Raw genomic sequence first — 13659 nt, forward strand, 5'->3', positions numbered from 1 at the left:
GTGTTTCATAATTTTAGTACAATTACATGGTTAAAATTGGCGAAAACAGTTTGATATTACTCTTTTCTATTTTTAAGGTTTGTTTAATACTATTTATTTGAACTTGACAACATTGTGAGTGTTTACACTCTACGTTTGCGTCCACGTTTTGATGAGTTCACGTTTTCTCCTTTTTTTTTTTTTGGCCCGCATTTGTTGACTTTGGGGGACAAATTTTACTGTTATGAACAGTAAATACACTGTTCATGCACTAAAAAATATTAAAAATGGGTTCCACGGTACTATTTACACATTTAAAAATTATTTTGCTACAGTGTTTTCAGTTTTCAGTTTCAGCAATAATAAGCTCAATCCAAACGGACCCATTATTTACCATTCACTGTAATATCATTCTCTAGCTTAATCATCAGCCCCCTGGAGGTCCAACAAGTAAGATCTAAAGCTCGAGACTATCTTAGGGAATACGATATTCATCTATACTGTTGCTATGTGCAGCAGAACAATAGAATATAAACACATTCTAGTGGATAAGAGTCGGAACAACTTGACAAAACATAGTGATATTCAACTTGGACCTAGTACGTAGTATCAATATATATCTTTAATCCTTCTTCTTTTCTTTTAATGGCCCTTTGGGGATTTTGCTCAAAACCTTCGCATCAAACACTGCATACTGCTTCTTGATTTCAATCATTGCCTTCTCAGCAAAGGAATCGATCTGGTCGTCATATTCCTCATAAAGCACAGGTATTGTGTGCAGCAAGACAAAGACTGTTTCACAAATTTCAAATTGCCAACACAAATTAATTAAATTACTCTTTGACCAAATACTTTAACAAGTATGGGACGGAGAGAATAGAATTCCTTACCTATGTAGAACAAGGTCAGGAAGTTGCACCAATTCCCAACTATTGAAAGAACCCACAAGCCAGCAATAACCTGATATCCAGATCAGCTAAGAATCATGTTAGTGACATTATCCAAGCATTCATACAATGTAAGATGTAACGGTAGAATTGTGATCTATGAGCAATGAACTGCAAGGTAGAAACAGTCAGTTCTTTTTGGCATGCATGTTTTGTTCATTCAGATTTCTCACATGCAAGTGTAAATTGAAATGCTTAAAATGCAGACGCAGTGGCAAATGGTTCTGGCAATAATAGGCACATCAGAAAATGACACTCAAAAACAAGCAAGCAGAGGAAAAATCAACATACGCTAAGAAAACTCTTCAAATCTCTCCCAGATGCAATATCTCGCAATACAGCCAGTGCATTATTGAGTTCAATTCTCACTGCAGAGACAACCTCAAGGACAAAGTTCTCAGGAAGTCCAACTTGTGGGATGTGAGGTGGAGACCTGGTCAATGAACAAACTGATTAAAAGCCACATAAAATTACCTCACACAGGCATAAAGAAAAGAAGTATCCATCAGCTTACTTATTAATAAATGTGGATGCATTGGACCACAGGAAAAGGACAGCCAGAGAGAGTATTAGGATATGGCAGACCAGAGTGACTAAGTGGTATTCAAGCAACTCAAAGAAAACCCACAAGGCAGTGGCAACACCAAGTACACTCGCAGAGATCTTCTTGTTCCTCCACAAGAAGACATCAGCAGCTGCAACCAAAAAAAAAAAAATGGCATAAGAAAATGATAATAAGCACATAAGGAGGACCAGAAATTGAGGGCAGTCCTTTTGCCACGAACTTTTTAAAAGACATAGTTAAGGGATTAACACACAAAAAAAAAAACAACGATATGATTTTCTCTTCTTTGGAAACATTTCCAAATTGAAAGCTTTCAAAAATCAATTTCCTGGTCACTGGAATCTGACAGGCTGGCAGGGGAGAAAAACTACTTTTCCTCGCCATAACCCCCAAGTGATGAACTCGACATTACACATCCAAAAAATTATATAAAACACTTCTAGGGGCTAGGCTTTCACATGTACTAAAAGATTGATCCCTTCTTTCCCATCTCAACCAACTAAGGCATAATAAAAACATCAACAATGTCAAAAATCTAGGACCCGTTTAATTAAGGGTTCATTTCTTTGTTTTTCTACATAATCAAACAACATAAAATTCGAGTAATAACTTAGAAACAGGTTTGGCGAAAGAGGAGGGGGCAAGGCAACTGTTCTAACCAAAATTTGAATGATACAACAGAGTAATAAAAATTATTTAACCAAAAAAAAAAAAGGTTCACCACACAAGAAAGAGTTTACCTCTCAACCAGTTTGGAGGAAAATTCCTCTAATCCACTGCATGACGATTTGCTAAAATTTTCATGAGTATTGTGACTTATTTAAAAAATACACGCGGATGGGTTTATGATTCATCACGAAATGGGTTGAAGGAGATTCCTCCAAACCGATTTGGAGGAATCTCCTTGAACCTGATATATCATAGGAAATGAGAATATCTCAGAAATATTGCTAATACACTCTATAGCTATGCACACCAATTGCTTTATTTTCCATTGGCCAAAACATTAATGAATGAGATTGAGAGTGCAAAAATAACTAAGTAGCAGAGCACCAACAATCAAAAAAACTTTCATATTATCAATTCAAAAATCAGAAAACATCAAAACACAAAAGAGGATTGGCTTATTAAGTCCATACGTAATGATTACAAGCTAAACAAAACTATAATTCAAAGTACTCATATTAAAAACACAGCATTAATTCACAATCTAAAAACGCAAAATTTTTTTAGTTCCTCTTCTTTTTTGGCCGCATTTCTTCACATCAATCAAACACAACACAGATCTATGGCTCTCTGTTTGATCGCCAATAAAATAAAAAAAATAGAACCAAGCAATCGAAAATTTCATATAAACTAATACCGACTTCTTGCGCTAAATTTCACACATGAAAAAAAGGTTAACCAAAAAAACAATAACGTAAAATTTCCTACATTTTCTCATCAAACAAACAGATCAAACAGAGAGAGAGATAGATTACGTTTTCCACCGCCGAGGACTTTGTGGACGGGCTTTTCTCTGCCGAAGAGCCTGTAAACCTTGGTTTCGGCAGAGCCGAAGGGATTGAACTTGTCGTCGGATTCTGATTCGGACGACGACGAGGAGGAGTCGTGGTGGTCGTGGATCTTTTCAACGATCTTGTTCATCAGCGACTCTGGCCGGCCCGCATGGTCCGCCATGGATCTCCACCACACCAGAGAGATAGCTCGCGTTTCAGAGAGAAATGAAAAAATGGACGAAACGTCCAAAGCTTCACAGTCTAAAGTTTCAGTTTTTCACAGAGAAAACAGAGAGAGAGAGCGAGAGAGAAGTGAAATTTTGGGCTGGGCTGTTTATATGAGCTCAGGGTGGCAGAGCCTACAGGTTCGGAGACGAACGAGAGGTTCGGATTTCGGAGTGTAACGGTAAACGAGGAGAGAAGAGTGCAGGCAGAATTAGAGAGTAATACAGAGTAGTGAGGAGAGGGGAGAATCTATTGTGACAGTTATTTGCATACTCTATTATCACCACTACACGTGGTAGTGATTCTTGTGATTAGTATTTAGGACTTTGTTTTTTTTTTTTTTTCAAATGAGAGGTTTTGGTATGCATTTTAAATCATGATGATAAGTATTTTTTTTTTTTTTAATATGATACTGTATTTTTATGGAATTAATTATGTTCTAAGTCATTCCTTTAGCCTAATTAATAATGCTCAACCAAGTCACAAATATTAATCTATTAAGAAGATTACTATGCTACATTGCTTCTATAGTTAAGAATAGATGATTTGAATATTGGTTCCCCTTGTAAAAAGGAGTAATCTTTGAACTCTGAGGCTCTTTGCAAAAAAAGTATTATCATTGAGATAATGTATATGTTATATTGAATGGATTTATTTTATGAAAAATAAAATTTTAATACAAACTATATTAAAATTAAAATTGTCAATGTACTATAATAGAAAATCTAATTTTATCAATTTTTATCTATACAGAAAAGATGTCATAAAAACAACATTCAATAAGACACGTGGTTCTTTTAATCTAGACAATTTGCTTACCATTAATGATGAAACACTTAACTACCGCATACTATTGGTGTGATAGTCACTCTACAAGTATAAGTAGTTGTGGGGTATGGGGTGTGGGATGCGAAGTGCAAAAGCCGGGATTTAAGTCTCTAAGAGGGAATTTCACAAACATATGCACTTAGATTTAGGCTAAATTAAAATTTATATCTTGTATAAAAAAATGATAAAACACTTTAAAAAAAAAAAACAATATTCATCGGTTATAATATTAGCATTCAATAATTATTTTGAAGTAGTCAATGAGACATGAGTTGTTTTAAAACTAGACAATTAACATACTATTAATGAAAAAACACTTAAAAATATATTTAAAAAAAAAAAGAAAAAGAAAAAGAAACCATATTCATCATAGTCATAAAAATTTGCATTCAATAATTATAAAAATAAAAATTACCATTCAATGAGGCATACATTTTTTTTCTAGAATACAGAGGGTTTAGCCTTCAATCTTTTTAAGGGTTCAAATAATAAATAATAATCCAATGATAATGTCTAGATTGAAATGCCACCCCTCATCCCGATCATCTATAAAGGAGAAAAAAATTAATCCTTTTAGAAGCTTCTCTTTTTTTTCTTTTTTTTTTCCTTTTTTGATAAGTAGAAGCTCCTCTTTTAAATATATGATTATCATGATTTTGCCAAGCCGATTTTTTTATTTTTTTTAATTGGCTTATTCACGTTAAAAAAAACAATTGGACAATAAAATCAACCTGATGAGGATAAAAAATATGCTGACAAGGGTGACGGCACATACCTGACAAGGGAGACGGTGCAGACCTGGCAAGGGTGAAGGTGCAAACTTAGCAAGGATGACGAGGGTCTTGCCGTCAGCATACCTTCTTGGCTGACGGTGACCTAAGGCTAAAGAACTCCAGAGGCCGAACTTCCTGAAGCTTACGGGATAAGCGTGGACTGACGGGATAACATAGACTGACGGCGTCAGTCTGTGAAATTACCATTATGCACATTTACGTGTACAAGTAAATAGCTTGCTCCCCACGTTTCATGGAACCTAAGGACTCCTATATGGAAAGAATCCCGTAAAATACGCCCAAGGAGACTCCTATAAGGAAAAGACTTCCGCTCCAAGGAAAAGAGGGTCAGCCCTCTCCACTATAAAAACCCAGCACTCTCATAAACCAAGGTACGTGTAATTTTACCCTCTCTAGCACTCTAGAGCAGTGAGAATAGTTCTAACTTGACCTTCGGAGGGTATTCGGCCGGTACCACACCGGTGCTCTCTGCTAGGTTATTCCTTTTCGTTGTGCAGGTGTCATTTGCGATCGAGTGAGGAGCGTGCGACTCATTGGTGGTATTGTTTTCAGTATCATCACAACCCAACGATAGATAAGACCAAAATTTGTGCTATACACATTCTTCAATTTTAGTAAATATCCTCATGCTATTTTCAATGAAATATAAGGAGCATGCATCCATAAATTTTTTTAAAAAAAGAAAAGAAATTAAAATAAAGTAAATAAGAATTAATGAGAATTCACCAAAAAGTGGTATATCTATGAGACTATGACAAGGGAGGCTGTTACGTTAATTTTTTTTTTTTTGTTGCATGGCTCGAGGCCAAACTGGTATTGGATTTGACGGCGTTTACGAGACTCAGGTAGGAGAGAGATAGCCGTTTACTTATTTTATACGTTGATGCAATCTGCGCCGTCAACTAATACCGGTAACAGAGGGTAGTTAACACGTGGCGCAATTATGGAGTTTTAACAACGACGGGGCAGGTACGCATTAGAATGATTACACAGAGAGGTTGACACATGGTACTCTTTTGGGCCCAAGGGCCTTCAATTATAGTTGGCCGACATTTCACATTTTCACCATGGCGGCCCCAAACCCAAAAAAAAAAAAATAATAATAATAATAATAATAATTCTTAGATCTTTTAGATATTTTGAAAATTGAAAAACGATAACAAGTGCTGGCATTAGTTAATAATCAATTTTAAGAAAATTTTGACATCTTTTTAATGAAAAATAAAAAAAATTTGTCAAAATATTAAGAGCTTGTTTGGATGAATGGGTTTTTGGATCATATCACTCAGTTTTTATAACTGAGCTTTCAAAACACGTGGGTCTCACAAAAAATTTAGTATTTGGCTTGATTTTTAACACTTATTTTCATTACTCAAAACTCAAAAATTTGAGTTAGAGTAATGGAAACAGGAAACAACAAATGGGTATTTTCAAAAACTAAGAACTGAGCTATCTCTAAACTAAACGGGCTCTAATTGTTTTTTTTTTTTTTTTTTTCCATAAAAACTTTTTTTAATTAGATTGTTAACCAATACCCTAAGAGCATTATAAACCTTCAAAATTTAATCACTTTCACACTATGGGACAATGGATTGAGGGGTACCCTAGATCTATGGGACGTTTGAGCATAAATGCATAATAATGTATATGTTATATTTTGCCTATAGAAAAACAAAGGTCCTTGCTGTGACCCATGGCATCAAAAAGCAATTAGAAAATTCATGAAAAATTCTTGAAATATATGGTATCATTAGTTATGTTATATTTTCGTAATAAGTTATACAGGACGGGTCGGGTCAATCCATTCCCAACCCACAAGATTTGATTCCCAAAAAAAAAAAAAACTCACTTCTTCTCCTCTTACTATCCTATTGAGACAGCTAAAACTCGTTCTATTTAGGTTGAGTCCAATATCTATACCTATAAATGGGTTTTTGTCATCCCTAATCTTTTTCTTTTGCTTAAAATATATAGAATAGGACCCTTTCATCATATGTGTATGGACGAGAAAAATGAAAGTAATTGACAACCTTTAAATTTGGTGGACACTAATTTAGCTCACCCAAAAAAAAAAAGGAAAAGAAAAGAAATGAAATGAAGTTCTAGAAAAATGTAACAAACCAATGGGAAAGGTGAAGCAAAAACAAAATTATGTGATTAGGCATCCAATGTTACAATGTGGAAGAAATTGAAAGAGTTTTATTATGAACTCCCCTGCCATTTGCACGTGAAAGACCAAAGTACACATCCAAATGAGCCAAATCAGGATTTATTTTATGGGAGCAAACTAGTAGTAAAATTCCATTAGTATATTTCCCTAGCCTGCTATTTACTATTGAAGAATAAAATTGTCCTTCAAGGCTTCAAGAGATTCTGATCACAAACTAACAGAGTATTTTAATATGTTGTTGTCATAATCAAGGAGAGCTAGACAATAAAGGAATCAAAATCAGAACCCTGAAACTTAAAATGCAGAACAATTGGATCATATGCAAAATACAAACTAGGAGTTTTGAAATGAGGGTACTAACTTTGTTGCTATTGTCGCTTGTGAACGTGTAGGATTCTGTCTGTGTTTTATACAAAGATTAAAGCTAAGTAACAAAACCAAGGTTTTTTTTTTTTTTTTTTTTTTTTTTTTTAAGTTTCAATAATTAAAGCATATTTAATAACTAATAACCAAAGAGCTATCTTGTTAATGAAATTTGGGTATTCAGATAGCCCTAAACTACATTAACAGCAATGTCAAGAAGAGGAAAAGAAAATGACTCTTATAGCCTATAGGAATTGGAATGGTAGCCCAGGTAACCATAGGAAATAGAATGCTAACTATACCAGAGAAACTACAAGTTCGAAAGGAAAATTTGTTAAGGGAGGTAAGTTCCAAACACAACAATGATTCTTCGGGGGTCATGTTGTTATAGGAGGAAGAAGGAGAAGTAGCTAATTCGAATTGTATCATTTGAGAATTAGGATTAGGGAAAATGTTAAAGGTACTGTTACTTTTTTTACGAAAGTGTCAAAAAAAAAAAATTAACACAATAATATATGTAATTGATGTCACATCAACAACATAATAAATAAATCTTTTAATTAATGTTTTCATTTTGTATTTAAAAGTTGACACATCATTGTATACAAGTACTCAAATAAAATGATTGAATGGAATGCTTCCTAGCTATCACAGGTGCTAGTTCATACACACTTTGCAGCAAAAAAGGATAAACGTACATCACAAAATATGTTAGTATACAGGAATTACAATAGAAGATAAGATTAGAGACCCAATAACAAGCTATCAATAGCAGTGAATCACTTCATTGTGAAATTGGCTATGAATATAAAAAGAGCAACAAGAGGGAAACTAGGCAATGCAACTGATAATGATCATAAAAAACCCTATTCAAAAACCAATTGGTTAACAAGAAAATTACCTCTGTTACAAAAAAGCAGACAAAAAAGTTACCGCTTTGAACAAGAATTTACCCAAGATTTAAGCATCAACATGACTAAAATATTTGATTGAAATTTGAATGGTGCAAATACCAAAGAAGTTGTAGTTGATTTACCGGGATTAGTTTCTGATGGAATTGATGGGCAGTGCTGCGGGACATGCCTGCGAGGAAAGCTTTGCTTAGAAACCACTTTACTTCCAACAACAAAAGAGGGGCTTTATGAGTTATATCATTGAAAATCATTTCAAATACATACTTATTCTGAGGTATATCCCTTGGCTGTGTAACCAGAACAATGGAACCTCTGGGAGAATATGCTTTGGATGCATCCAAACAGCCAATGTCTAGTGGTTGCTACCTAATAATGCATTTGCCATTTGTTGCTGTTGCCATATAATGAGTGTGACAACAAATTTCACAAAATTTTTCATGATTATTAAAGTGATAAATTATAATTTTTTTATTAAATAAATAATGTTAGTAGTGATTCCAATAAAAATGATATTACATTAATCGCAATATGGTACCTCAACTAATTCTATACAAAAAATTGTGAAATTTATTTTATTATGTGTGGCATTGTTATTTGCCATATGTGATTCGCATAATTGTATGTTAGGATTTGAGGGTCTGTTAGATTTTGAGGGAGAGCAGAGGGAAAAGTGGCCAAAACATGCTGAAATTTAGTACATTCTAATCATTTTTCATTCTTCGTTTTTCTACTCTCCTCGTACCTCCCAAACACAGGGAAAGAGAAACTCCAAAACTTATTTTGGGCCTAGGAGTTGCTTTTCTTAGCTTACAGATCCACTACTTATTTTGAGCCTTAGATTAGAGTTCACAATGCGGAGGGATAAAATATTAAAACCCATAAATAATTGGAAACTGACATTGGATTGTTGGAGAACCTTTTGTTGAAATGGGCCTAGTAGCCACGGTACTAAAGAGACACTTTCGGCCCAAAAATTGAAATATATATATATATATATATATATATATATATATATATATATATATAGAAAGGATGTAACCACTTGAAAGCAAAAGGGATTGACTTCTCATATCTTTTTACTTAGGCAAATGTTCTGCTGAGTGCCGATCTAACCGCACATTTTGTCACAACTTGATAACATGTGTTAGACATGTCAATTTTTGTCACTAAGCACAATTGCAACTCACACATGTTAAGATCGTGGCAAGAATTATGGCACAAAAGTTGCGCCCATAAATTTTCTTAGCTCCATTTACATGTAAATGGGGAATCATGGCTCCATGATTGTTCCAGAGGATATTGTAAAAATAGTTCTCCACAGGACAAAAATAATAAGGGAAGAAATGGTACTATTAATGAGAAATGATGATGGGTTCAAAAAAAAAAAAGAGAGAAATGATGAGCGGGATAAAATTCAAAAATTACAGAGTTAAACTAACATAAATCAGACATCTTAAGCATTATAGTAATGTTAGAAAAAATAAAATAAACCAAAAATCTTAATGTCACGTTATCTTAATATGTATCACAGCAAACCAAACACCCAGTGCTAATAATAGCAATAATATTAGCAAAAACCACTATTGTTATTTATTTTACAAGTAATCTATATGATAGATCTAGATTAAATTGGCTTTGGGCAATTGCACAATTATTATGATGGATTGAATTCAAAGGAAAATTTTGAGGATTTCTGATTAGAGTGGAAGGTTCCTCAGTACAGTAAAAAGCAACACTCTTTTCTTTTCCCATTCATATGCCAAGATCTCAGTGATTAACCACTGTTCAGCAATTAGCCTTTTATTAAACACAAAAATACTATGATTCCAAACCTAACGACCCCTCCATTCATAGAATTCATTGAGGAATAATTTGACTAGCCAACCAATTGTGAATTTCTTGAAGGGACAGAAAGAGGAACACCCAACAACCAAAGCCATAAGAAACACAAAAAGGTCATAGTAGGCTCTTGAGTGGAAAAAGGAAATTTTAGACAGAGACTAGTTTCATCCACCTGAGATGACAACAAGAAAAAATTGGCAATGATGATGGTGGGGAAATGGGAATACAATTCTCCTTTGGTAGGAAAAAAAAAAAAAAAAAGCTCAAACAAAATTCTAAAGTTTGGGTACAGAATCTTACAAAACATGATTCCATGGGATCAAAATTCAACTTTAAAGTATCACTTCTAGTTCCTAATTGATTGTATACATTGAAAATAAAAAGAATTGTAGTAGTATGTACCAAGGTAAAAGATTTTACTAGAGTCAGCTAGGGTTTCTACCGACCAAGAACCATTAAAATAGGAGTCAGGTTAAGCATAAGTAGGTAGCGTATTCGAATCGTGCAGGCCACTAAGGAAACTAATCCCTATTTCTTTCTAAGATTATTTATTTATTTATTTAAAAAATTGACTAGTTACACAAGTATTTTAAGGGCTTTAAATCTAGAAGTTCATATGGGATAATGTTTTTCTTTAAACCATTTTGAAAAATTCTTGTCCAAGTTCCAACTCATTATTTGATTATTCAAATACTTACAACATATTTTTTTGATCACATGACTCAAATATTTAAGACTAAATTACATTTTTAATCCTTTAAAGTTTGGAGTTGTTTTTATTTTGTTCCTTTAAAAGTTTCAAAATTTTGCATTTTAATCCTTAATGTTTGATTTTGTTTTCATATTATTCATGCCATCCATTTTTGTTAATAATTTAATTACTAAGTGTCCTTCATGTGTAACTATTTTATGAAATCCTAGCTCTAAAATATTATGAAATGCAGGAATTTCATTGTTGTAGGGAGAAAATCATATTATGGCAGATAGATTATTAAAAAAAATAGATGATAGGGTTTATAAGAGCTTGAACCAGCTAAGCCCTATAAGAATAGGTTGATTGAATATAATGGCCCAATACAATTAATTTGTTTGAGAAAGGGTTAGCAAGGTCAACCTTGGTTTGCTTGTATAGTTTAGCTATTGAATTAATGAAGGAAAAACATAAAAGTGGTTCTTAAAAAGAGGCCGAGTTTGTGATTAACACTTCCTTGGGTAAGGCTGTGAAGGAATTGTTAATATAATAATCAATCTCGGTTACATGATAATGTTGCATAGAGTATGTTTTTCTTTTCTCTTTTTCGTCGCTCTTTCTGGAAGGGTTTCCTTTCTTTATATAGCTAATTGAATTGCATCCTAACCCTCCACTTGTACAATCAACAGTTACCATCCTTTGGATGCTTGTCCCATCAAGGTTTTGCTAGAGGTGTAGAATGTGCTGCAAGCTGTGAAAGTACTATTCAAAGGTCATTTCTTCATTAATGCGGCTAGCTAAGTTGGTGCCGTGCATTGAATGCGAAGGTTATGGTTACTTTATCTGGATATTTCTCTTTTTTCTTTACTTGCACGTCTCTACCATCTTCTTCGGTATTCTGTTTTCTGGTGCAAGTGGCTTGCCTTACGCCTCTCGAGGAGCGCTCGCTCCTCAGCTTGACCCTCGCGCGGTCGGCCTCTTCGTCCCTTATTCTCGAGTTCTCATTTACATATTGGTTTAGGACTAATGTGGGGATGGGCTCTTCTACCTCCTTGGACTGGGCCCACGGGCTATATTCTATACTCGAATCTTACCCCTCCCATAGGGTCAATATGAAAATGAAATTTTTTTAAAAAAAATGGGGAATCAAAATGAAAATTGTGAATCCATTTCCTCAAGACCTTTCTAGGGAGGAGTTACTTCAAGTTAATAATCAAATGATAGTCACAAGTGAGACAATATAGCACTTGAGGAATAAGATGTTTCATGATAGAACTAAAACAATATATTTTCACCTCTCCTAATGTTTGAGATGCTTTTTTTTTTTTTTTTATAAGATAGAAATTCTATTTTATTATAATCTAAGTATATATGTGTGTGAAGCTCATTCTTAGAGATTTGAATCCCGATCCTTCCTCCCTCCCCCCACCAACACCCACAAGTACTTATACTTGTGGAGTGACCATTACACCAAGGATTTGCAATGGTAAAGATTTTGTATATGTTTCAATGCATCTTTTTTTTTTTTTTTTTTTAATTGAAAAGTGAAGAAACAATTATATGTTATATAATTTATGAAGAGTAAAATGTGGAAATAACTTATACTACCTTGAAGAGTATAATTTATGAAGAGTAAAATGTGGAGTGACCATTACACCAAGGATTTGTGATGGTAAAGATTTTGTATATGTTTCAATGCATCTTTTTTTTTTTTTTTTTTTTTTTTTTTTTTTTTAAAATTGAAAAGTGAAGAAACAATTATAAGTTATATAATTTATGAAGAGTAAAATGTGGAAATAACTTATACTACCTTCATCCATCAGGTACAACATCTTATAAAAGTCTTAGCTAGATTTGAAGACATTGATGCGGTTTAGGACCACACTAGCCAACTATGCATGCCCCAACTTTTTATAAATAGTATATTGTACTTGACTAAGTATAAAGAATTGCTGTATAGACAATGGGGTATCAACTTATTGACACTTTTTGTCCAACTAAATAGGAAGCTCTGAATAGACTATTGAGTGGGAATTGAAGTGTAGTTTTAGGACATCAATTTATGGGTTGTGCAGAAATTTGTGACTTGAGGGAGATAAAAGAAAAGAGAAAAGAGAAAAGAAAGAAAATATAAGAGTTAATGTGGTTTGGTTTTGGAGCTTACATTCTTTTTTTTTTTTTTTTTTGCTGAATTGGAGCTTACATTCATGCTATAAAAGTTTAGAGGCCTACATTTTCATACTTCTTATTTGACGATACACTTCCAGAATTCATATTATAATGGGATTACATACGAAACCACAATTTTCTCTACCAATCTATCCCATTATTTTCTCTTTAAAACAATATTTTGATTTTGTCTTTCCAACATGTTGGATAGAGATAAGAGGAGCTCCCAAAAGAGCATTGAGTGGGCATTGGAATAAAGTTTTAGGACACCCACTCTATGTGTTGGATGATTGTATAAATTGTCTTGTACAGAGAAAAAAAATACTTTTTCGGATGTGAGATTATTTTTCCTCAAATATGTAATATGATACGGTGATACCTAACCTTGTCAATGTCGTATTGGTACAATAGTGCACAACTAAAAGACAACTACGATTTTAGTGAAAAATGGTCCTTTAGCACCTGGATTTTCACTAATTATATAGTGGAACTTGACGTTGAAGTGGACATTTCCTAATACATATTAATAATATCATTAAAGCTCCCTCTTTTAGATGATAGGGGAAGGTTCATTGCAGCCCCGAGCAATAAAATTAAAGCCCCACTGGGAGCAATTAAAGTAGAAGCAAAGGCTTTTGAAGCTAATTTTAAGCATCGATAATTTTTATGTTTA

The 13659-nt window shown here is 33.6% G+C and overlaps 1 protein-coding gene and 1 long non-coding RNA gene across 2 annotated transcripts; both read right to left on the minus strand.

The window, feature by feature from the left end:
• Positions 1-347: 347 nt before the first annotated feature.
• On the minus strand, positions 348-3489 carry LOC126699134 (reticulon-like protein B1). The gene is made up of 5 exons (XM_050396766.1): positions 2973-3489; positions 1441-1621; positions 1218-1359; positions 870-939; positions 348-771 (listed from the first exon to the last, which is right to left on the minus strand). The coding sequence occupies exons 1-5, from the start codon at positions 3169-3171 to the stop codon at positions 602-604; spliced, it is 762 nt and encodes a 253-aa protein (XP_050252723.1). The 5' UTR covers positions 3172-3489; the 3' UTR covers positions 348-601.
• A 1135-nt stretch (positions 3490-4624) lies between these two features.
• On the minus strand, positions 4625-8400 carry LOC126699135 (uncharacterized). The gene is made up of 2 exons (XR_007646693.1): positions 5402-8400; positions 4625-4774 (listed from the first exon to the last, which is right to left on the minus strand). It is a non-coding gene; the product is annotated as an uncharacterized LOC126699135 (long non-coding RNA).
• Between the last annotated feature and the right edge of the window lie 5259 nt (positions 8401-13659).

The sequence above is a fragment of the Quercus robur genome, chromosome 9 (genome assembly GCF_932294415.1).
Source record: "Quercus robur chromosome 9, dhQueRobu3.1, whole genome shotgun sequence".
Lineage (NCBI taxonomy): Eukaryota > Viridiplantae > Streptophyta > Magnoliopsida > Fagales > Fagaceae > Quercus > Quercus robur.

Coding starts and splice junctions, on each gene's coding strand:
- LOC126699134 (XM_050396766.1), bottom strand. CDS start 3,171: ATGGCGGACCATGCGGGCCGGCCAGAGTCGCTGATGAACAAGATCGTT. Junction 1,622..2,972: donor AGTCCTCGGCGGTGGAAAAC/GTAATCTATCTC, acceptor TTTTGGTTGCAG/CTGCTGATGTCTTCTTGTGG. Junction 772..869: donor CCTGACCTTGTTCTACATAG/GTAAGGAATTCT, acceptor TTTGTGAAACAG/TCTTTGTCTTGCTGCACACA.